Below are 24383 nucleotides of genomic sequence, written 5' to 3' on the forward strand. Positions count from 1 at the left end.
CATTCAGGGGAACTGAGAGCAGCTGGGGAAGGACAGCGGTGAATGGAGGCGATGGAGCTCCACCAGGTTGGGTGCCTAAGTATCTCACCCTTCCTTAGACTGCTTCTCTCATAACATCCTTGGAGGCAATCATTGAAGCAGCCCTTTGAATCTTACATGTGTGATTTTTATATATTTTAAGTCATTAGTGGCAGATTTTCACTATAAAGGCAGAGGTCATAAAGGCGAGCCTGATTTTTAGGGTTGGCAAAAACATAAATCAGGTTATCAAAAAACTGGGTTTCACACTCTGCTCACCAAGGATGTCAAGTGTCGGTTGTTTCCTTCTGCATAAACACTTTAGAGTGATTACTCTGGCTTCTAATTTTAAGGGGTTAATACCAAGTTGTTTACTTTCTAATCACATGTTCAAGAACTATTAAAAAAATGCACAGAGTAGCAAGGATAATTTATTTCAAGAGGTTGCCCTTTAAGTCAAGTATCTCTTGAATTTTTAAATAGCTTGATTGTTCAGTTTTAAAGGAAATCATAAACATTAAAGTAACACAGCTTGAACAGCTAAAGATATAGTTGCCAAGTGTATTATGAAATATAATTTAAGAGGTACATTTTCTCAAAATCAGACTCTCCCCATTTTACTGTGCGAAACTCACTGGAAATTATTTATGAAGCTCCTCTTGATAGCAATTCTAGTAAAAGAGTAGAAGTCACACTCAAAGATCATCTAAATATTTTTTTGAAACGGAATTTAAATTTCACTTTCTTGTAATATCCCAGTTCAGAGAAATGGATTTTTCTTTGAAAGGTTTATCTGTTTGTTTCTCGAAAGAAAAGATTGAGCACCAGAGGTGCCCAGGGAGGATGCCACGCCTGCACGCTGTTTTAGAAGCAGCGCAAGTGTCATCCTGTCAGAATTCATCAAGAAAAGCAGCACTGGAAAGATCAAGTATATAAAAATAGAAAAAACTCAGCAAATGCAATTACACCCCCATCTCCTAATGAATTTTTATTGTCTGCAGTACGCACAGTTCATCCGGCTGCTGGAAAGGTTATCAGCCTTGCCGTGCGATGCAGCTGAAGAGGAATTTGTGGGCAGGTTCCGCAGGACAGTGACCGTTCAGTCGAAGAAGCATCTGATCGAGCCTTTGCAGTATGACGAGCAGGGCATGGCCTTCAGCACAGGCCAAGGTAACACGCCCTGGAGACGAGGCGCGCCCCCGAGCGTGGGGAGACGGTGGGATGATGGTGGGGGGTGTGCGCTCTCGCCCTTTGCTGTTCATTTTGTCCATTTGTCTATTTTTGCTGTTGTTACACTGGATTTCCGAGGTTTTAAGATTCTTGTTGACATTTTGAAAAACCGAACCTTTTAATGTCCCAAGAAAAGATGTGGACACATAGCCTGCACAATCACATTAGCACCTGGTATTTTCCCATTTTCAACTGGTGGGAACAACAACATATTTATCACAGAGCTTTCTTACATACACTGAAAATGTTCAGCGAATCTGCCTGTCAGATGCCAAAACTACGAAACCCGAAAACTTTAGGTCCTCAGCTGACATCTTCCTTGTAGATGCCCAGAGCCATTTGACGTGGTGTCACTTTAAAGAATTGAGCTATTAAATGATCCGTCTGCGAAAGTTTAACATCATTTCCTTTGTCATTTTCAGTTAATATTTTCAAAGAAGTGTGACCTTCCCTGAGGATTCATTTCATTTCAACCTTTCATTCCTTTTCTTTTAGTTATACTTTATTATACTGTTCATGTATTATAAAAATTTACAGTTGAGATTCAGGTATATTCTTATTAATTTAAAAAGAATACTAGGTAAATTCATTTTAAAAAAATAATGTAAACAAATGTGAATTACTTGGTTGAAACTAGAATCATTGTAATATTTCTAAAATGGGATCAAAGAACAAAACACCCCCATAATAAGTTCACTACATCAATTATGGTGTAGTTTGCCTGTTTTATTTTTGTTTGATGTGTAATAATTATAGAACTTTCCTATATAGAGTGTTAGGTATTGTTATTCTGAGGGGAGGAAATTAATGTTGTTTTGCCTCACTCAGAGCACTGGTCTTCCAAGATGTTCACCGCGTAGATGTCTTGTATTTTTCAAGGTAAGAGAAAGACTGCAAATGCGGAGGCGGTTGTTTATGGCCATGGAAGTGGGAAGATAGAAATAAATGGGGTCGACTACCTGCTCTACTTCCCAGTGACCCAAGACAGGTGAGATCTGCGTTTGGGTTTGGCTTTTTGATTTTAAAGGAAATATACTTCATGATACATCCCGATCAACAAGGCTTATGATTTCCTTATGTTTGCCCAATTACTTCTCTTTGTTGTTTAGTTGCTAAGTCATGTCTGACTCCTTTGCGACCCCCTAGACCCGTAGCCCACCAGGCTCCTCTGTCCGTGGGATTTCTCAGGCAAGGATGCTAAAGTGGGTTGCCATTCCCTTCTCCGAGGGATCTTCCCCACCCAGGGCTCAAACCTGCCCCTCCTGCATCAGGCTCGTTCTTTGCCACTGAGCCACCAGAGAAGCTCCAGTCCGGGTTAACGCAGATCACTACTGGAGTGACCGTTTCTAGCTGCTCCCCTTGGGGTGTGGTTCCCTGTCCTCATAGACGTTTGCTGTATTCTGGGTACCTGCCTCCTGACTGTGCAGACCCCGCCTCCTGGGGCTTCTTTCTCACTTTGACCACCCTGATGCAAGTGCTCTCATATCTCCTGATTTTTTTTTTCTCAATTTTATTCTCAGTTTCTTTATGTTTATAAGCATTTGCTTGGGAGTCTTAAAAGGTTCAGGAATTAAAGCATATACATGTTTAAGCTCCCAAACGAGTAGGTGAGCAGCGCTTCCCTTAGTAGCATCGTCACTCCCCCTCAGTGAGGCAGGGTGTGCCACTGCACCTGAAAAAAAGAGACCGGCCCCACTCTCAGGGCGTCTGAGTATCCGAAACAGCAGTGTCTCTGCACGTGTTGTGGTTCCTATAAACGCCTGGAGTGTGAGCGTTCTGTGAAGTCGTGGTAGATGCTGCAAATCTAACTCCGCCTCTTGTGATGTCCTCAGAGAGCAGCTCATGTTCCCCTTTCATTTCCTCGACCGGCTTGGGAAACACGATGTGACCTGCACGGTGTCAGGGGGCGGGCGGTCGTCGCAGGCGGGGGCCATCCGCCTGGCCATGGCCAGAGCCCTGTGCAGCTTCATCACCGAGGACGAGGTTGAATGGATGCGCCAAGGTACGGCTAGTTTGAGTTTCTGTGAGCCCTGGAAAGTAATAAGGTGTCATCACTTATCTTTCCAACTAGAATTTATTTAGACAGGTCTGGTTTGCCTTCCATGCAAGCTTGCTGTTTTTTTCCACTGCTTTTAAGTCGAGCACGTGCAAAAGCCATGGGTATATGGTAAGTGAAGTTTTGCCTTTGCTGTGTGGCCGTTAAAAGTACTCTTAACAAAATATGTGAGCCTGGCACACAATGAAAAGAAGTGCTAGTGTTGGAAGAGTGAAGAGAACAGTGAAAAACTCCAGCCTGTGTAATACTTATAAACACATCAGGGATGGAGGCTGAGAGTGACTCGTAATCACGCCTGAGGACTGGGAGAGTGGGAGCCACCAGCAAAACTGACTCTACTCTCCCAGAATGGAAGTCTTGTGCTGAGAACACAACTCTAATTTTTTTTAGATCTTGAAACAAAGTCCCAAGAAATACTATTGTCACACAGATTAAAAGGTAGAAGTTTCTTTTCTCAAAAGTGTTCATGAAGTCATGTTACTTGTACATAATGGAGCCCAGAGGTAGAAAAGAAAAACCTCCTGGATGGTGAAGTGTGTGACCTTAGAGTCAGTGTCTGTAAAACTTCCGCTTCTGTAACGGTAAGCGCGCCACGCAGCTTTCCTTGCAGTGACTAGTGATGCCACCACAGGAGCAGCTTTGTCCTTAGTTGAACAAGTTTTAAAACCAAAAAGGAATTGATTATAGCTCTCAGAGCAGAAGACAAGCAGACTCAAATAACGTGCCTGGTGTTTGTCCCAGAAATCAGGAAGATAGCCCCGAAGAGGGAAAGCACACTGCTGTCTGGAGGTTTATGTGAGGCGGGAGTCGGCCGTGGGCCTGGGTGCTTCCTCTTACCCCAGGACCTGTTGGTTCACGCGACTCACCTGCCTCCCTGCGTTTTCCGTGATTCCTAAAGGCATCTCTTTTTATGCTACAGCTGGACTGCTCACCACGGATCCCCGTGTCCGAGAGCGTAAGAAGCCAGGCCAGGAGGGCGCCCGGAGGAAGTTCACCTGGAAGAAGCGCTGAGTGTCCCTTGTGGGAAAGCGAGGGGCGCACGGGAGACCAGGGCCGGCTGGGCGGCTGCCTCGTGAGATGACTTACTCTAAGATGCAATGCTGTGAAGGTCCCTTCTGAAAATAATTACTTAAAATGTTTTAGCTTTGTTCCGCTGCTTCACTTTTAAAACTTTTTCAGAAGAGAGTTTTCAAAGCCTAACTCAGACTCCTGGCGTATTCGATCTGAAAGGAACATTCAGCAAAACCCAGCCAGGAGACCTTTCTCAGATGGGAAGTCCCAGCCCACGGATCTGAGCTCTGGAGCCACACCGCTGACCTAAGAGGAGCGCAGACTTGAGCTCCGTCCTCCGCATGCTGTCGCTTTTCCAGACAGCTACACATTTTTCACAATTGAGGGATGAGATGCTTGTCAAAAAGAATGGAGCCAGCGGAGTGTCTTTGTCAGGAGCCCCACCGAGTCGCTGTTGACGACGACAGGCCCGCCTCTCCCGGGCCCCGGCAGCCACCAGTCCTCTGTTTGTTTCTATGAGTTTGACTTTTGTTTTTGTTTTTTTTTTTCTTTAAGATTCTGTGTATAAGGGATCCCGTACAGTGTTCATCTTTCTCTGTCTGGCTTATTTCATGGAGCATGGTGCCCTCCAGGTTGGACACAGGCTTGCAGTCACAGGATGAATCAGTTCTGAGGCTCTGGGCTCGCACAATGCCCTGGGGGTCCCTCCCTGTGACACTGGGAACCACAGGTGTGAGGCGGGTTTGGGGTTTCGTAAAGGAGAGTAAGTCTGGTCTTCGTGTGCAGCCCTGAATACAGCGGACAGTGTGGTGAGGGGCTGGCCCGGGGGAGCAGGGGTTGAGGGCCCTGGGCGTGACCTCTGCTGGGAGGGGAGGACACGAGTGTCCACTTTACCTCCCAAATGTGATGCAAGCAGCTTTCGTTACAGACTGTTTTATGATGGAAGTGACTAAAGGACCGACCACCGCGAGGCAGGATGTAGGGCTCAGGTGTGGCCTTGGGTGGGAGTAGGGGCTGGGCCACCCTTGAGATGTGGGCATAGCAGCCTTGGCCCAGGTTTGGGAGGTTAGGACAATCCACAGGCCCGCAGGGCCCCAGTAGGTGCATGGTGATCATGGGTTGTGATTCTCATCAGGAAACCCACTCACCCCCGACCCCCGTATCCTCTATCGTTCAGTTACACACGTGTGTGCAGGGGTCTCAGTCTGGATGGGCAGGGGGAGTCATGTTGTGAACAGGCAGTGTCCTGGAAAATGAAGGATGCTTCATTGCCTTGGCCCCTCAGAACAAACAGAAGCACGATGCTCTGGAGGGAGTAGCTGCACGCTGCAGACGCAGGGCTTCCACATCTGTTATGACGTCCAGGCTACACCCCACTTGGCAGCCCCACAGACACAAGTGTGTAGCCCGCATAAACAAGGGAGGTGGCCAACCACGAGGACCTCTCAGTATCTATAAGGGAAGGTAAGCCCGTTGTGTTTGCACAATGCTGACTTAAGGCACTCTATAGTGAAGGCTGTGACACCTTCCACCAAATTAACCATCAAGGAGGGGCTTCCCTGTGGTCCAGTGGTAAAGAATCCTTCCACTGAAGGGAGGGGACGCGGGCCTAATCCCTGATAGGGGATCTGAGACCACACATTTGGGGGCCTGCCAAGCCTGCACGCCAGGCCCTGCAATGAAGACCCCGCACAGCCCAAAAAATAAAAAGTTTAAAAATGTAATCAAGGAGCCATAAAAATCAACATCTCACAAAAGTACTGCCACCTTCTTTGGTGACCAGCCTTGGGATATAGAAATTTTTCTTATATGTAAACCCTTGGTTAAGACACAATAAATTCATAATGAAAAATCGGCAGTCTTTGAGTGCTAAGCTGTAAAAACTCCTGAGCTTCAGCACTGAGCAAGATCCTGTCTATTTTCTTCTGTCATTTCTTAGAAAATATAAATTACTACAGAGGTGCGAAGTGTAGGGAAAAAGGAGTTCAAAGTCGTATCACTGTATTCCTTCAACTCAGGCCATTAGTTTTTTAAACAAAGTGATAAAATTCATATGTTTTTAAAAAGGAACCATAGTTAGAATTAGGTATCTCATTAGAATCAGAAGACATTCAGGGGTCTTGATGTAATGGACCGAGGGCCTGCTTTACCTTTGTGTTTCTAAGCTCTGGGGGCCTTGCTGTCTACAGGGAGGGCCCCTCCCAGGCTTGCCAAACCCTGGAGACGGTAACCACATGCCTGCTCCATGCCTTCCAAGCAGTCACTCCTAGTCTGTTGGATTCCTCATACCTGATAATGATAAAACCTAGGTTTTACTCCTGGCCTCAGCCTTTCAGGCTCTGTCCTGCAGTAGCAGCATGGAGGGTCACAGTCTAGCCTTGCTGTTAGTGCCTTTTCGTACTCAAGTTTTGTTCATCAAACATTTACTTGCTACATTATAAATACAGGTTCCTTCTAGGAAATTTTCTTTAAAGGATGGGAGGAGGCCCCTGCATGAAAATGGTAAATTCCTGTTGCACGCATGCTTAGTCGCTCAGTCGTGTCCGACTGCAATCCTTTGGATGACAGCCTGCCAGGTTCCTCTGACCATGGGATTTTCCAGGCAACGATACTGGAGTGGGTTGCCATTTCCCACGAAATTATGGCTGCTTAAAGCTTCCACAAACGTTAGGACCGCTTTTGGATCCTCTATGAGAACTTCTCATGAGAAATGTAAATTTATTCCTTTTTCATTTTCCCAGCACCTGATTGAAACCTGCCTGGGGAGCCGGCCTTGTAGTGTGGGGTCTTCCTCTCCATGTGGAGAATGAGGGGTTCGCGCAAGCTCTCCTGATTGAGTCTCACCTGCCATCAACCTCTCCACCAGAGATGCTGTTATCACTGTTCCCTCGCAGCTTCCCTACTGTTACTTGAATTTTTCTCCTGTGATTTCAGTACACTACCTTGAAGTGAGGGGTCGGTGGTGGGAGGGGCATCTTTCACGATGGTGATTGATGAAGCAGAATATTGCAGGTCAGTTAACATGGAGACCTCAGTTGCAGGTTGCAGAAGCCCCAAACCTGGACTTGACACTGAAAAGGAGGGTCTTATTGGGAAGTTCTCGGGGTACGTGACCCCTGAGGGAGGGGCTGGGTGGACGTCCTGCAGGGCAGGAAAGGGGCTGTGTCCCCCGTCTCCGGGGTGCTCAGCTCCCAATCCAGGGTCTTGCTTGCTTGTTCCTTGGGGTTCTTCCCACAGACTAGGGATCTAGGGTCACTTGGGACTGAGGGCCACCCCCGTGGAAGCCGTGGTGGAGCAGGGGCAGACCTGGCAGACAGTCCTGTGCCCGGAGGTGGGACCTGGGTGCCAGGGTCGGGCCTGGGTCTCTCGCTTCAGGGGTGTGCAGAGTGGTCTGGGGCCCCTCACCCCCAGCCCCAGGCTCAGCCCTGCCTGCAACTCCCCAGCCAGCGCCAGCGGGGTGGCCAACCCCTGACCCTGCCACCAGGTCCAACTCTGACCCTCCACCCAGCCAGCCTGCCCTCCCCTGCCCGGTGCCCACGAGTGGCCCGGCCACTGGCCCCAGTTCCCCTCCTGCCCTTGCATCCGCCCATCCTCAGCCCAGGTGTGGCATGCGGTGCTGGTCTGCGCCTGTCTCCTCCAGCAGACGCGGGCTGCGGACTCTGCTGCCTGGCCAGCACCTGGCTAGCAGGGGGCTCGGGAGTGAGCAGGCCGCCTTGGGGAGGGCCGTCACTGCCGACCCGTTGCTGGGTGGCTCAGGTAACTCAGGAGCTGGGCCCGTCTGCCTGTCTGCCCCGGATCGTCCATCTGGCCGCGGCGTCTTCACTGGGGACTCCTTGGGGTCCCTCAGGACAAGGGTTACAGAAAACCCTTGATGGAGTTCCTGTCCTCCAAGCCGTAAGTTTATGTCTCTAATTAGAGACACACAACAAACAGAGAAAACAATTAGATGGCAATTAGGCCCTGCTGGGAAATGTCGACTGAGATAATGACACGGAGCCAAAGATGGGCCGCCCTCACCTGGCAGGTCGGCTCGGAGCCTCTACAAAGCCTGGGTGACAACTGCTCAGGAGACCACTGCCCTCTGTCCCCACGGCCTCTGCCCTCCGGCCTGAAAAATGGGGCAGAATTCCAGGGCATTCCAGGGCTCCTTGGACCCCCTCAGAACTGGAGTGAGACACGGGGCGGTCTGAGGCATCTAGTCCTAGAGAATCACTGTGACCGGCAATTTGACCGGAAACATCAAAACAAAACTGCCCAGAGGAGATGGGCCCTGCCCACAGGGCAGCGGCCAGAGGCTGCACCCTAGCTGCTCCTGGCAGTCGCCCCCCTGCACACCACCTGTCTGCCTGAGGAAAGAAGTGACAGGAAGTCAGTGCCCACTGTTGCTGCCTGGCGCTGTGCCCTGGGCATTCCCGTGTCCCAAGGTGGGCTGACCTCTCCGGGCTGGCTGCATTCCTGGTGAGGTCCCTCTTCCAGGCCCTCCTGGATCTGGCTTCCCTTCGCTCTGACCTGGCTCCCCACAGGCAGCGACAAGGGCATCAGTTTGGCCTGACACACGGCGTGGGGGCACTCTCCCTGGAGGCATCTCTGCACACAGATGCCGAGCAAGCTGGAGGCCCACACACACATCGGCACCAGGGGTTCTCTCTCAAGATGATGCAAATTCAAACCGTGAAACTTCCAATCCATGTGGGAACCATGGGTCCATGTGGGAACCAGGGTATGAGATGGAAGCACAGGCCCCTCGCCCTGGAGAGACATCAGGTAGGAGAATACCACTGAGGGGAGGAAGGAGCATCGTCAGGTGGGCGGGAGCTTAGGGCTTGTTCTGTCCAGCGGTCACCAACCAGAGGCTCCCCACACGGGCACCAGGAGGTCAGGGGCCAGACTCGGGGTCCCACTGGGGTGCAACCTCTGACACCTGCCCCCCACCCTTTCTCAGACAGGGACACCAAGGTGCACCAAGGGGGTGGCTTCCCTCATTGCTGGGTGACAGGGTTCCGAGTTTTTATTCCAACATGCCAACTGATCAAATCCTGACCAGCTCTCATTCCTGAATCATCTGGAGACATTGATTCGTTGAAAGTGAAGCCAAGTGGTGACTATTTCTCTTCTATCAAAGGATATTCATTTATTATGTGCCTGTATTTGACTTATAGAATCTACTTGTGTCTGGATATCTTTATGTTGTGAAATTATGGATAGTTTTTCACTTTCTCCTTTTATGTGTGGTTTGAACTTTTTAAAGCTCATTCATAACTTCTATCACATAAAATAGTGATTTTTCACCGTGACGTGTGCAGATTTCTAGCGGGCAGTACCCTTGTTCAACCACAAGGTGGAGGAGTTTACAACAGAATAAGCAACTCCATGCGGTGAGCTGAAGGGGTGGATCCCCGGCTCCTCCCCAGGTTCACCTAGGTGATCCATGGATGTTCTAAGGCCCTTGGAAAGAACAGGTGTAGTAATTATATTTTCAGATCCATCCATTGCGGATGAAACTACATTCTGGTATATTTTCATATGCTTACATTTGAATATATAGTTATCTCACTTATAAAATTGATTCCTTTTTACTATATTAGTTTTAGGTATGCAACATAATGATTTGATATTTGCACACCTCACTATTTTACTGTGCTTCCCAGATACTGCATTTTTCTTTTTTTAACAAATGGAAGGTTTGTGGCAAACCTGTGTTGAGCAAGGCTGTCGGTGCCATTTCCCCAAAGCATCTCCTCTCTTTGTGTTTCTGTGTCCCGTTTTGGTAATTCTCTCAATGTTTCCAACATTTTCATTATTATTAAATTTGCTAGGGTGCTATATGATCAGTGATCTTTGATGTTATTGTACTGTAACTGTCTTGGGCTACTACGAGCCACACCCACAAAAGACAGGAATTTCTTCGATTAATGTGTGTGTGTTGTGACTGCTCCACTGACCAGCTGTTACTGCTCTCTCTCCTCCTTGGGCCTCCACCTTTTCAGAGACACAACAATATTGAAATCAGGCCAATTGATAGCTCTTCAGTGGCCTCTAGTGTTCAAGTGAAAGGAAGATCCACGTCTCTCTCGCTTGAAATAAAAATTTAGAAATGGGGTTTTCCTGGTGGTCCAGTGGTTGAGACTCCTCCTGCCAATGCAGGAGACACGGGTTCAATCCCTGACCCGGGAAGATCCCACCTGCCGCGGAGCAACTAACCCCGTGCGCCTCAACAGCTGACCCGAGCTCTAGAGCCCGCGCTCTGCAACAAGAGAAGCCACTGCAATGAGAGGCCCATGTACCAAATCGAAGAAGAACCCCCGCTTGCCGCGACTGGAGAAAGCCTGCACGCAGCAACAAAGACCCAGTGCAGCCAAGCATAAATAAATACAACTTTTGTTAAAAATGCCAAAAATGATTAAGCTTCATGAAGAAAGCACATCGAAAGCCACGGCAGGCTGACAGCTAATGTTCTTGTGCCAAACAGCCTGCTAGTGGATACAAAGGAAAGGTCCTTGGAGAAAATGAAAAGTGCTCCAGTGGACACACACAGATGATAAGACGTGCCTCGGAGCAACTCAGCCCGAGAGTCACAACTATCCAGCCTGTGCTCCAGAGCCTGGGAGCCGCAGCCGCTGAAGCCCATGCACCCTGGAGCCTGCACTCAGCAGCAAGAGAACTCACTGCAGTGGCAGCCTGTGCATCGCAACTAGAGAGAACCCCACTCGCCGCAACTAGAGAAAGCTCTCGCAGCAATGAAGACCCAAAAATACAATGAATGAGTAAGTAATTTTGTTTAAGTTTCTTTCAGAATAATACTGCTTACTGACAGTGACCCAAGAGTATCTCTGATGGAGACAATGAGATTAAAGCTGTTTTCATCCTGCAGTGCATGAAATTACTCAGAGTAATTTCATCTTTCAAATCTTATTATTTACGGAAAACATTTTCTAAGGCTATAGCCACCATTGATAGTGACTCCTCCAATGGGTCTGAGAGAAAAAAAAAATCAGACTCACTGAGGGCTCAGGTGATGGTTAACGTTTTTTAGCAATAAAATATTTTTAATTAAGGTTTGTACATTTCTTAGACATGATGCTACACTTAATAGCCTATAGTATAGCATAAATGTAACTTTTATGCACTGGGAAATGAAACATTTCATGTGACTCACTTTATTGTGACATTTGCCGTACCCGTGGAGGTCTGGAAGCAAACCCACAGCACCTCCGAGGTCTACCTGTATTGAAAAAGGATCACCATAAGAGGTTGAGTTCCCATCTGTTGCCGCACATGGTGACAAATAGAGGATTTTTGTGATGAGGATAAACTGGGTCCTTTTCCAAGAGGTGAATTGTTGGAGATGACCAAGATCTGCCATCGCAGGACTTGGCCACAGCATCCTGCAGAGAAGGAAGTTTCCTGCAGAGGGAAGACTGGATGCCCCAGCTGTCTCCTCCAGCCGCCACCCCCAGGACAGCATGGCTCCCCTGAGACGTTGAGTTGCTGTTTCAAAACATACATTTACATCAGTGTTTTGAATATTAATAAACTGTCTAAATGCTAGTTTACAAAAAAAAAAAGTGGAGAGAATTTAACTCAAAATAGTGGAAGCCATGGAGAAGGCAATGGCACCTCACTCCAGTACTCTTGTCTGGAAAATCCCATGGACAGAGGAGCCTGGTAGGCTGCAGTGCATGGGGTCGCCATTGGTCGCACAGAGTCGGACACGACTGAAGTGACTTAGCAACAGCAGCAGCTCTTTCCAATAGGCTGAGAACTAATAAGATATAAGCTGCTTTTCTGTTGTTTTAACCAGCACTGGCAGCACTCAGATTCAAAGTGAATTTACCAAATAGAGAAAGAGAAAAACCCATCTGGGCTTCCCAGGTGGCTCGGTGGTAAAGAACCCATCTACCAATGCAAGAGACTCAGGAGATGCAGGTTTGATTCCTGGGTCAGGAAGATCCCCTGTAGGGGAAATGGCAACCCACTCCAGTGTTCTTACCTTGGAGATCCCATAGACAGAGAAGCCTGTTGGGCTATAGCCCATGGAGGTGCAAGGAGTCGATCATGACTTAGTGATTGAACAAGAATAATAAATCTTACCGTGATCACCAACTGACAGCTAGTAGCATTTTCAGGAGTTCTATTTTGTATATTTTCACGTGAAAGCATATTTTCCATAGTTGTAATTGCAGCATACATATGATTTTAAAACAGATTTTCATTTAGTATCGTAACCACTCTGAACTGCCTAATTATCATTTTAATGACCTCATAATAGGCTCAGACGGTAAAGCGTCTGTCTACTATGTGGGAGACCCGGGTTCCATCCCTGGGTTGGGAAGATCCCCTGAAGATGGAAATGGTGATCCACTCCAGGACTATTGCCTGGAAAATCCCATGGACAGAGGAGCCTGGTAGGCTACAGCCTGTGGGGTCACAAAGAGTCGGACACGACTGAGCGACTTCACTTTCACTGAGCATATGCTCCCTCATGGACTTGGCTAGTTTCCATACTGTTGGTCACGTGGGCTTGTTAAAAATGATACTGTAAATAATGTGTCGCCAGCATTCTTGCATGGCTGCTTTTTCTTTCATTTACCCTTAGGGTCGGTCTTCCCTGGCGGCTCAGATGGTAAAGAATCTCCTGCGATGCAAGAGACCTGGGTTTGATCCCTGGGTTGGGAGGATCCCCTGAAGGAGGGCATGGCAACCCACTCCAGTATTCTTGCCTGGAGGATCCCCATGGACAGAGGAGCCTGGTGGGCTACAGTCTATGGGGTCGCAAAAAGTCAGACATGACTGAGCAGCTAAGCACAACCTCAGGGTCAGTGCCCTGAACCACCTTTATCAGATCAATGGCATGAATTGTGACTTTATCCCCAGAGCACCCTGCCATTTCTGGGGTACATGTGCCAGCCCCACGGCCAAGGTCAATACTGACCATTTCCTTTTTCAGAGACTCCGGCTTTCCCGTGGGCTCTGCCTGGGGGACACGGACACCCAGCTGTTCCTCAGCCCATTCTGTTCTCAGGCGTCCCTCTGCTGGGAGTGAGCCTTGTCTGGTCAGCCTGTCCTCTGGTCTCCCAAACCCAGGCGGTCTGCACAGCTCCCTTCCTTGGTGGGAGTGTGCCTGCTGCTCCCCAGGGTCCCCCCATAGCCCCTGCCCGCTTCCCCTCCTCCTGGTGCGCGTCCACATCCTTCCACACCCCACATACACCCTGCTCTGCCAGGCCCTGGCCCAGGATGCTTCCACCACATGGGGGACTGGCTTTTTCCAGTATCACTGGGGTGTTAACTGCAGAGGCCCTTCCACTTGGTCTCTGTGAGGCCTGGATTTCATCCTTCCAGACACTTTCTCTCACCTTGGAGCCTGTGTCCTCCTGCCACTTCTCTGTAAGTGTCAGCTGTCTCCTCTTTGCTGACCCAGTTCCTAACCATTGGTGTCCCCCAACTAGGATGGATGGCTAGTGGGGCAGTGCAGTGGGGCCTCACCCCTCTCTCCAGGCTGTCGTATCAGTTCTAAAATTTATAGAAAGTGGTCACAACCCAAGTGCCCGTCGACAGATGATGGAGAAACAAAATGCTGTCTGCATGCGATGGAGTACCAAGTGTGGAGTCCCGGAGGTTTTAGCTCATCCTGATCCTGGTGCTTACATGTCTCTGAGCTTGAAATTAACTAAGACGAATGTAAGATTTCAAGCAATATTTTGATATTATGCAAATAAGACAGCAAAGTTTGTTGAAAAACATTAGCATAAGTAACAGGTAAAGTTTATGGGTTTTTCTAATGAGAAAGGCAGGAAATAAAGCTGAGTGTTAATTCCCGCCAATTCATCTATATGATGAGAAGCATCAGGATGCTATCAAGAAGGAAGCGTGCGGTTCCTAGCGTGTCCAGCAGCGTGTCTGCATTTAAATCGGAGGGATGTCCCCCTCCTCTCATGTCTCAAAACCTTGTTCGGGGGGTTAGAAAGTCCTGGAACATGAATACATTAAATGGAAAACTTCCCCTTTTATCACACAAGAACTTTCCCTGATTATCCGCTGGTTTGCATCAACTACAAAGCAGGAAAGAGCTTCACAAAAGGCATTTTTAAGCTACTGACTTTATTCTGTTGAGTGTGGGGGAGGCTATTTTTGCAAGCAAAGGTGAATATGGCTAATTTTTGTTTCCCTAACTTAAAACTCCAGTTTTAACTGGAGTCTTTCCTCCAGTCTGAGATCAAACAAAACTGTTGTGAGCCTCTGGGTACGTATTTTTGTGTGAACCTAAGTCTTTATTGGAGAAGGAAATGGTAGCCCACTCCAGTACTCTTGCCTGGAAAATCCCATGGACGGAGGAGCCTGGTAGGCTACAGTCTATGGAGTCGCAAAGAGTTGGACATGACTGAGCAACTTCACTTTCACTCTCAAGTCTTCATTTCTCTGACCAGAGACCCAAGCGTGCAGGTCACATGGTCACTGCCTATTTGGTTTTGTGAGAAACTGCTGAACTGTTAGAGGCTTCCCTGGTGGCAGAGTGGTAAAGAATCCACCTGCCAGTGCAGAAGATGCAGGTTCGATCCTGGGTCGGGAAGATCCCCTGGAGAAGGGAATGGCAACCCACCACAGTATTCTTGCCTGGAGAATCCCATGGACAGAGGAGCCTGGTGGGCTACAGGCCATGGGGTTGAAAAGAGTCGGACACAACTGAACTATTAGCTGGGGGGCTGAACCATTTTACATTCCCTCTAGCAAAGTGTGAGGAGAAGGCAATGGCATCCCACTCCAGTACTCTTGCCTGGAAAGTCCCATGGAGGGAGGAGCCTGGTGGGCTGCAGTCCATGGGGTTGCTAAGAGTCGGACACGACTGAGCGACTTCACTTTCACTTTTCACTTTCATGCATTGGAGAAGGAAATAGCAGCCTACTCCAGTGTTCTTGCCTGGAGAATCCCAGGGACGGGAGAGCCTGGTGGGCTGCTGTCTATGGGGTCGCACAGAGTCGGACACGACTGATGCGACTTAGCAGCAGCAGCAGCAGTAGCCAGGTGTGAGAGGTCCAGTGTCTGCATTTGGTGTTGCCACTGGTTTTTATTTTAGCCATTCTGTGTTGTTTCAGTGTGGATTTAATTTGTGTTTCCATAATGGCAAAAGGAGGTGAAGGTGCGGGGAGGAAGTGAAGATGGAGGAAGTGTAGGTGGGGAAGGAAGTGAAGGGGGGAAAGAGATGAAGATGTTAGGAAAGGGGGTGACATGGAGGAGAGAGGCCCTGGGGAAGCCAGGGAAGTGAGGACAGAGGAGGCTGTAACCGCGGGCAGGAGAAAGCTCCCTTCTTCTGTTAGACAGGAGGGAGCCAGAGCGCAGATGCGGATCACAGCTGCATTTGATGGTGAAAGTGGTGTGGAGCAGTGGCTCTTTCCAGGACGGAAAATAGGGGGGAGGCCTTTGGGGGGGAGTGTGTTTCTCAGTGACTGAGGGGTAATGCTGGTGTTTACTGCACCAGGGCCAGGAGGCCAGGTGACCTGCAGTGCTAAGACAGGGACTCACCTTTTCAGAAAACGATCCACTGGAAACAGTGCTTACTGACACAGCCACTGCTCACAGCTATGCACACAACCGTACTCAACCTGATTTTTAAGTACTATTTTGTACTAAAAAGGAATCAGGGCTTGGAGAAGTCACTGCTGTGTCCAAGGCAGAGAATGTATGTGGTGACCTTGGGTGGCCTTGTGCCAGCATCTATACAGTTCAGTTCAGTCGCTCAGTCATGTCCAACTCTGCAACCCTGTGGACTGCACTATACAGGCTTCCCTGTCCATCACCAACTCCCCGAGCTTGCTCAAACTCATGTCCATCGAATTGGTGATGCCATCCAACCATCTCATCATCTGTCGTTCCCTTCTCCTCCTGCCTTCAATCTTTCCCAGCATCAGGGTCTTTTCAAATGAGTCAGCTCTTCACATCAGGTGCCAAAGTATTGGAGTTTCAGCTTCAGCATCAGTCCTTCCAATGAATATTCAGGATTGATTTCCTTTAGGATTGACTGGTTGGATCTCCTTGCAGTCCAAGGGACTCTCAAGAGTCTTCTCTAGCACCACAATTCAAAAGCATCAATTCTTCAGCATTCAGCCTTCTTTATGGTCCAACTCTCACATCCATACATGACTACTGGAAAAACCATAGCTTTGACTAGGTTTTTTTTTTTACAGACCTTTGTCAGTAAAGTAGTGTCTCTGCTTTTGAATATGCTGTCTAGGTTGCTCAAAGCTTTTCTTCCAAGGAGCAAGCATCTTTTAATTTCATGGCTGCACTCACCATCTGCAATGATTTTGGAGCCCCCCAAAATAAAGTTTGTCACTGTTTCCGTTGTTTCCCCATCTATTTTCCATGAAGTGATGGGACCGGATGCCATGATCTTCATTTTCTGAATGTTGAGCTTTAAGCCAACTTTTCCACTCTCCTCTTTCACCTTCATCAAGAGGCTCTGTAGTTCTTTTTTGCTTTTTGCTATAAGGGTGGTGTCATCTGCATATCTGAGGTTATTGATATTTCTCCCAGCAATCTTGATTCCAGCTTTTGCTTCATCCAGCCCAGTGTTTCTCATGATGTACTCTGCATATAAGTTAAATAAGCAGGGTGACAATATACAGCCTTGATATACTCTTTTCCCAATTTGGAACCAGTCTGTTGTTCCATATCCAGTTCTAACTGTTACTTCTTGACCACTAACCATATGGCCGAGAGGTCCCAGCCTGGATTATTACCCAAGAGAAATTAAAACTACGTCCTCACCTAGACTTGTACGTGGGCAGATTTGTAGTTGCTTTATTCTCACTAGGACTTCCCTTGTGACTCAGATGATAAAGAATCTGCCTGCAATGCAGGAGACATGAGTTCAATCCCTGGGTTGGGAAGGTCCCCTGGAGAAGGAAATGGCAACCCATTCCAGTATTTTTGCTTGTGAAATCCCATGGACAGAGGAGCCTGGAGGGCTACAGTCCATGGGGTCATGAAGAGTCAGGCATGACTGGCACTTTACTCTCACTAGTCCCACCCTGGAAACAACCCAAACATCCTTCAACAGATGAACAGATGTACAGTTGTGATCTGCCTGCGGGGCAGTGCTACCCAGAAATACCAAGGGATCAACCACGGACACACCCAGCAACACAGATAAGCCTCAACACATTACCCTGAGTGAAAAATTAACAGATATGAGACTTGCCTGTGGACAGTGGATGGGAATCTGCCTGCCAGTTCAGGGAACAGGTTCAATCGCTGGTCTAGGGAGAGTCCACATGCCTCAGAGCGACTAATCCCACGGGCCACAACTACTAAACCCTGCGTGCCCTTGAGGCCATGCTCTGCAACAAGAGAAGGCCACCCACACACCCAGAGAGGAGCCGCCTCTCGCCACAACTCAGAAAGCCTTAGCAGCAACGAAGACCCAGAACAGCCAACAGTAAATAAGTCAATCATAGCAGAGAAAAGCACGTGGAGGACTGCAGGTGAAGTCTGGGGCTGTGGGTGGGGGGCCAGCGGGGCCTTTGGGTGCTGGTGGAGTTCTCTCTTTCTTGGTCTCCACAGTGATGGCCCGCAGTGTCCCCAGGAGAATTATCTGTTCAGCTGCACACGCCTATACAGATGTTGTGTCCCACAATAAGAAGTGACCTTCTGTGTTCAGAGAAGCAGCAGAAATCCAGGTGGCCCATGTAGAAATGCTATTTCAACCCACTGATTCCATTTCACTAATCAAAGTACCTGTTGTCTTTGACAAGGGGAGATGCCTGTGCAATTTAAAATAGAGCTAGTTCTTACATAAATGTTATTGAGAAAGCCATTTTTGAAAATACAGATAGGGCTTCTTAGATAAGCCAAGACGAGAGATACCAAGTTGTCAGAAGAGAAACAGTTTTCTGATAATTTGTTGTTGTTTTGTAGTCCCTTCAGTAGTATCCAACTCTCTGTGGCCCCATGGACTGCAGCCCACCAGGCTCCTCTGTCCATGGGACCCTCCAGGCAAGAGTACTGGAGTGAGTGGCCACTTCTTTCTCCAGGGGATCGTCCCAACCCAGGGATCAAACCCTCATCACCTGCATTGGCAGGCGGATTCTTTACTGCTGAGCCACTTGGGAAGCCGTTTTAATAATTTATCTCTGCCCAGTTTAGAAGGCTTCCAAGAGGCCTTGAGCTAGAAAAGACCTATGTGCATGCATGCTCAGTTGCTCAGTCGTGGCTGAATCTTTGTGACCCCACGGATTGTAGGCCACCAGACTGCTCTGCCCATGGGATTTCCCAGGCAAGAATACTGGAGTGGGTTGCCCTGCCCTCCTCTAGGGGATCTTCCTGACCCAGGGATTGAACCCAGGTCTCCCACATTGCAGGTCTGCTGAGCCACTAGGGATATCCAGAAAATGTCTACTCTTTTCTAAAAATGGAATGAGGACACGAACTGCAGAATCTCCTTTATTTGAATTAATATCCAGCTCACTTAGGATCTTAAGTGGGAAGTGACGTTCTCAGGCTTCCTCTGAACATATTAATTATCAAGCAAAATTTGGTTTTCATAAGAACCTTGAGGGGAGCTGCTTGGAGGCCACTGTTTCCCAAGGCTCAGGTCCAGGGCTGTTTTGGCCTCATCCTCCCTTCGAGATGTTCTGTGCAGCCTTATCATTACATTGATGACAAAAAGCTAGATGATCAAAATTGAAAGTAACAGGCAGATTCCATCTCTCCGATCTCCATCTTGGGTGAAAACCTCTTCATTTTCAGAGGCTTGGTGTGTTTTTTTGTTTTTTCTTTTTTTTCCCCTTCATTTTAACACATTCTTTCTGCTTTGCCCAGAAAATTATTTCGGTCTCAGACAACTCTTTTATTCATTCCCACAGATGAAAGCAGAAGCCTGGATAATGCAAAATGATACAAATGCAGAAACTCTTTATATTTGACTTTCAAATGTGAGCTTGTACTTACATTTGATTATGCGTGTGTTTAATATTCTGGGGATTCGATTCAGACAAAATAACCAAGTCACAGGATGAGCATCTAACCGGCAAAGTGCGAGCTGCTTCGCTGGGTCCCGACCACGTTCCCAAGCACATTGACAGCCCGGAGGATGAGGGCGGGCAGGACTCCAGACAGACAGACCCTCCCAGCCCACCCTCTTCTGGCTTCCCGGGCATCCTGGATGCTCTGTGCCCCCAAACCTGCTGTTTACCTAAGAGCAGGTACTGCATGTGCTCTGAGCTCCGAGGCGGGAGTTTCGCCACCGAGCGGATTGCTTTACACACGGCCAAAGAACACACATCTGTCTTTCTTTCCTTCCTGTCCAAACTGAGGTTTGGTTGTTTCCACCAATCCCCCACACTCAGGAGAGCAGATTCTACCCCCTGGGGGCAGGGGTGGGCATCACGGGGCCTTCCTGGAGTAGTCTGTCCTCTGTATTACTGTGTTTATGACCAGCCTGTCCCTCAGAGTAAAACCAACACCTGTGCAAACAGGGTGTGAGGAGTTGCTCTGGCCCAGCCCCTCTGTCCCGCCCCCCTACCCTTGCCATCCACACTGAGACCCTTGTCCTGATGGTACACCAGCATCCCTGGGCTTGGCACCAAGGTCCTTCCCAGCTTTCCTCTCTCCCTCACACCTCCTGTTCTAGAAACTGCAAAGGTTTATGTGTGGCAAAGGTTTCTGCTGGGATTTTATCACCAGGAAAGAACTGGAGGATGCTGGCAGGAAGCTGACATCATTGGCTATATATCAGAGAGGGGTCAAGTCTTACAAATGGAAATTACTAGAGAAGGGAAAAGCAAAGACAAGAAGGAAAAAGAAGGGACAAAGAGACACACAGGGAGGAAGAGAGCTTGAAGGCTGGGCCCCAGAATCTCGGGAGGCACCGGGGTTGGGAGGGAGGGCTCGAAGTCTGGGACCGCTGATCTGGGTACCTCTCGTGACCTTTCCATGTGGCTCAGATTTCTCCCAGCAGGATGGCCATGTTCTGAAAGGGCTTATCCTAAGAGGGAGCACTGGAGGGTGAGTGCTCCAAATGACCCAGATGGAGGCTACATGCCTCTGACGATCTGGTCTCAGGAGACCCCGCTGGACCCTTCCTCCTTTCTCTGTTGGCTGAAGCTGCCCCAAGCCCATCCAGATTCAGTGGGTGGGGATGCAGACCACACCTCACCCCGTATGATCATCTCAACTTCCTTGGTTTCCAGCTAAGGTGTGAAAGTTCCCTTGTCAGGATAGCCGATTTCCTCTGATGTAGGAGCGTGAGGGTTCAGGTTCCTGTGATGCACGGAGCACTTGGTGGTTAATAATCTGCGGCCCATTACGATGATCTGTGGTCTCTATAACAGTCAGTGGGCTGGAACCACAGATGTATTTACTGCCTTCATTTAATTGCTAACATTAGGCTTATTTTCAAGTATTTTCTCTCCACTTGGATGGAGTGCCTTTTATCTGAGCTTATCTTCAGTGTCAATAATTTTCCCATTTCTCGACAGCTGGACGCCCCGATAACATACAGCTCTCCTTCTATTAATCTTCTGTGAATTGATCCTTAGGGTTGTGAAATCCATTCATCGCCAAGCATTGTCCTTTCACAACCGCATGGTCTTCAGTTTAGCTAAACCAAACCCTATTTCTTTACCACGACTAAGGGTCTTTATCATTTTAATAGTTCTTCCTAGAGCTGGCACAGAGTGTCAGACTGTCCCCCAAAGAACAAGTAGATGCTGGCAATGCTCTCTGTTACCTTGGGTGGTTGGTGTTCAGTCACTGAGTCATGCCATTTGCATGCTGGACTGCAGCACGCCAGGCTTCCCTGTCCTTCACTATGTCCCGGAGTTTGCTCAGATCCATGTCCGTTGAGTTGGTATTGCTAACCATCCCATCCTCTGTTGCCCCCTTCTCCTGCCCTCAATCTTTCCCAGCATCAGGGTCTTTTCCAATAAGTCAGCTCATTGGAAGGGTTACCTTGGGAGCCTTTGGTAAATTTATTCCCGAGAAGACCCATAGGCCTGAATATCCCTCAGATATTTTCCACTGAAGTCTTCCCGTTGGGCTGCTCTCCCCTGAGTAGAATTGGACGCTAAGTGTCACTAGTCCATCTCACTCCACAAAAGCTTTAATCTTGGCTTTATTCACCTACATCATCCCTCACTGATACAAGCAAAGTACATCAAATGGTTTTTAAAACCAATACAATCCAGATTGTGAGATAGGAAAACAGGAAGTCGTGAGTGGGGGAAGGGAGGGGGAGACTGGAGAGAGGAGAGGAGCCTTCCCACTCAGGGCGCCAGATACAGAGCAACCAGGAGGAGAAGAGGCAAGGTCAAGCGGTCACAATCAGGGAGACTCAGACGCCCCAGCCCAGGGCACGTTCCTTCCCTCTCCGGCCCTGTCCTGCCCCTAGGAAGGGCTTGAGGATGTGCACAGATGTGAGTTGCTCAAGCTAATGGCTGGGAGGTCCTGGCTTGGGCCGAAACCTCTTGGGAGGGTGGCCTGTGATCTGTGTGCACGCTACACGAGGCGCCCCTTGCACCAATCCTGGTGGATGACGGACAGGTGTCTGGGTGATGCTGGTATTGTTCGTTGGGCTTCCCCGGTGGCTCAGTGGTAAAAAATCTGCCTGCCAATGCAGGAGACGCAGGTTTGATCCCTAGGTCGGGAAGATCCCCTGGAGAAGGAAATGGCAACCCACTCCAGTATCCTTGCCTGAGATAAGATGCCATCCAACCATCTCATCCTTTAGGTCCTTGTTATTTATCTATTTAATAAGTGTGAAACTCCTGGAATTTAAATAAAAACTCTCTGTGTGCCTTTTTTCTGGAAGGATGGCCTTCAATCAAAATTCTCAAGGCGTTCAGGCCCAGAAAGGAGTGTCTGGGCCTGGGAGGGGGTCACTGCTCTCTGATTCCTGCTCCACAAACTATTGCAGGCAGGTAACTGCCAGCTCACCACCTGTCCACCACCAGCTTTAGCGAAAGTCAGGGCCCACCAAGGCTGAGCCACACAGGTAAAGTGCTAGAACAGACCAGGCAGATGACAACAGTCAGCTGTCGATTAATCATAGTCAGATGATATTAAGAAATTATTCTTAATTTTGTAACAGGATTATGATATTGTGATCATGTTTTTTTTTTTTTTTTTTTTCAGTCTTTAGTTAGCCTGGGGGATGGGGGAGTGGGGAGCAGTTAAAGAAGAAAGAAAATGTTGACAATCTTTCAGGCTGGAGCTGAGCATTCCTGGGTTCAGGATACAATTTTTTCTACTTTTGATTTTTTAAATGCCGTAATAAAAAAGTTTAAAAAGTAAAAATAAATCCAAGCTACTCTTCATAACAAGATGCAAATCACTCAGCCAGGCGGAAGTGTAACTTCTCCCAGAAATGGCAAGCTCAGTCGCCACTCGACACCTTGCCCGTCTGTCTGTCCGACAGGTGCCACGCTTTCGGAAGGAAAACAGATAAAAGAGGTGGGTCCCGCTCTTAAAGAGCTGGCGCCCCTCCTCCACCCCCGCAGCGAGCCTGGCCTCGGTTTTGCTGTCTCTGAAATGGGCTGACGTCCCTCTTGGAAGAGGCGCAGGCAGTGAAGGGGGGTGGGTTGGGAGCGCCTCCAGGGTTGCCCAGGTGAAGCAGAGGCCGGCATTTTCCAAAGCTGGCTGGGGACGCGGGGGTGGATGGAGAGACTCGTGATTGGGAAGGAGGAAAACACACACACACACTCATCTCCCTCCATCCTCTTCCTCTCACTCCGCCCCCCGAGGGGCGGTACCCTGGTCCCTGGGGGAGGTTTAGGCCGAGGATCCGCGAGCGCGGCGGGCCGGGGAGAAGGTCTCGCAGCCCCAGCCGGGAGGCTGGTGGTGCGGCGGCCCCTCCCTTGCGATCCCTTCCCCTCCTCCCCGCCTCCTCCGCCCCATCCTCCTCCGGGTCCCCGGCAGCCGAGGCTCGCGGAGCAGCCGGCGGCGCAGCGGCCGCGCAGCCTTTGTCTCGGGGCAGCCGGGCGGAGGGCCCAGCGCAGGCGTAAGTGACCGGTGGCCGGGCGGGGGGGCTCGGCAGGGAGCGGGCCCGGGTCGGGGGCACTCCCTGCGGGGGATGCGGGCCAGCCCGCTTGCCCGGGGCTCGGGCTGTGCGCGCCCGGCCAGGCGGTGCCGGGGCGCGGTGGGCGCGGAAGGGCCGCTGCCGAGAGGGCGCCGAGAGGGGCGCGGAGGGGCGCGGAGGAGGCGCAGGGGTCGTGGGGGAGGTGCCGAGCCGCGGCGCTCGGGGACCCTGTGCGCTTTCGCTGGGCGCCGCAGCCTTGCGCCTGCGGACGTGTGGCTTGGGTGCGGGTCCTGTCGGCCGTGTTTCTCCGGGCAGAGGCCACACGGGGACGCAGGAGGCAGAGGACAGGCGGTGATGAAGCAACGGGAGAGGACCGGGCCGGCGTCACCAGCACCATCCCCACCATCACCACCATCACCACCATCACCATCACTGACCTGCGCCCATCCCGGCTTCCCCCACCTCCTCTCCCCGGTGCAAAGACAACTTTATCAGATCATTTCCTTTTCACGGGTAATACTTTGAAAAAGCGTCAGAGCTCCTCAAATCAGAGATCAGAGGGGCGTGCAGTCATCTGTCCGGGGCCGGTTAACTAAGGTAGCAATCAGGCTTCGATGCTCTCGGTTTTTCTAATTCTGGTGCTGGAGAGGTCTGATTAAAAACTCCCCCTCACTTGGTAATGATGATGATGTTGATGATGATGATCAAGTATAAAGTAATATCCTCACTAAATTAGATAATCAGGAGTTTAATTTTTTTCTCTCTCTCTTTTAATTTTTGGGTGTGAAAATACCAGCAGTGAGTGGAGACATGAGGAAAATGAAGCTTTTCCAAAAATAATAACCAGGAATAGGGGTAAAAGAGGTCCTTTGTGGAAAAGTCACCCAAGTGGGCTGAAGGCAGTGAGTCCCATCAGGTGTGGAAAGTGCTTTTGGCGGTTGGTGGATCTCGATCTCATTACTCTGTATGTATGCAGTTTCTCACGCTGCCCCAAGAATGTTTCCGTTGCTGTTTCAAACTGGCCTTTCCTTGGTCCGAGGGACCACAGATCCAACCGGA

At 49.3% G+C, this 24383-nt stretch overlaps 1 protein-coding gene across 1 annotated transcript in view; it reads left to right on the forward strand.

Moving 5' to 3' along the window:
- The window catches only part of MRPS9 (mitochondrial ribosomal protein S9), a 36651-nt gene extending 31750 nt beyond the window's left edge, over positions 1 to 4901 (forward strand). The window contains exons 8-11 of the mRNA XM_052647572.1: positions 1020 to 1188; positions 2128 to 2236; positions 3081 to 3250; positions 4224 to 4901. Coding sequence (XP_052503532.1) covers positions 1020 to 1188; positions 2128 to 2236; positions 3081 to 3250; positions 4224 to 4315 — 540 coding nt within the window. The 3' untranslated portion in view covers positions 4316 to 4901. The remainder of the gene's footprint in view (positions 1 to 1019; positions 1189 to 2127; positions 2237 to 3080; positions 3251 to 4223) is intronic.
- The last annotated feature ends 19482 nt before the right edge of the window (positions 4902 to 24383 follow it).

This window comes from Budorcas taxicolor, chromosome 11, assembly GCF_023091745.1.
Source record: "Budorcas taxicolor isolate Tak-1 chromosome 11, Takin1.1, whole genome shotgun sequence".
NCBI classification, from domain to species: Eukaryota; Metazoa; Chordata; class Mammalia; order Artiodactyla; family Bovidae; genus Budorcas; species Budorcas taxicolor.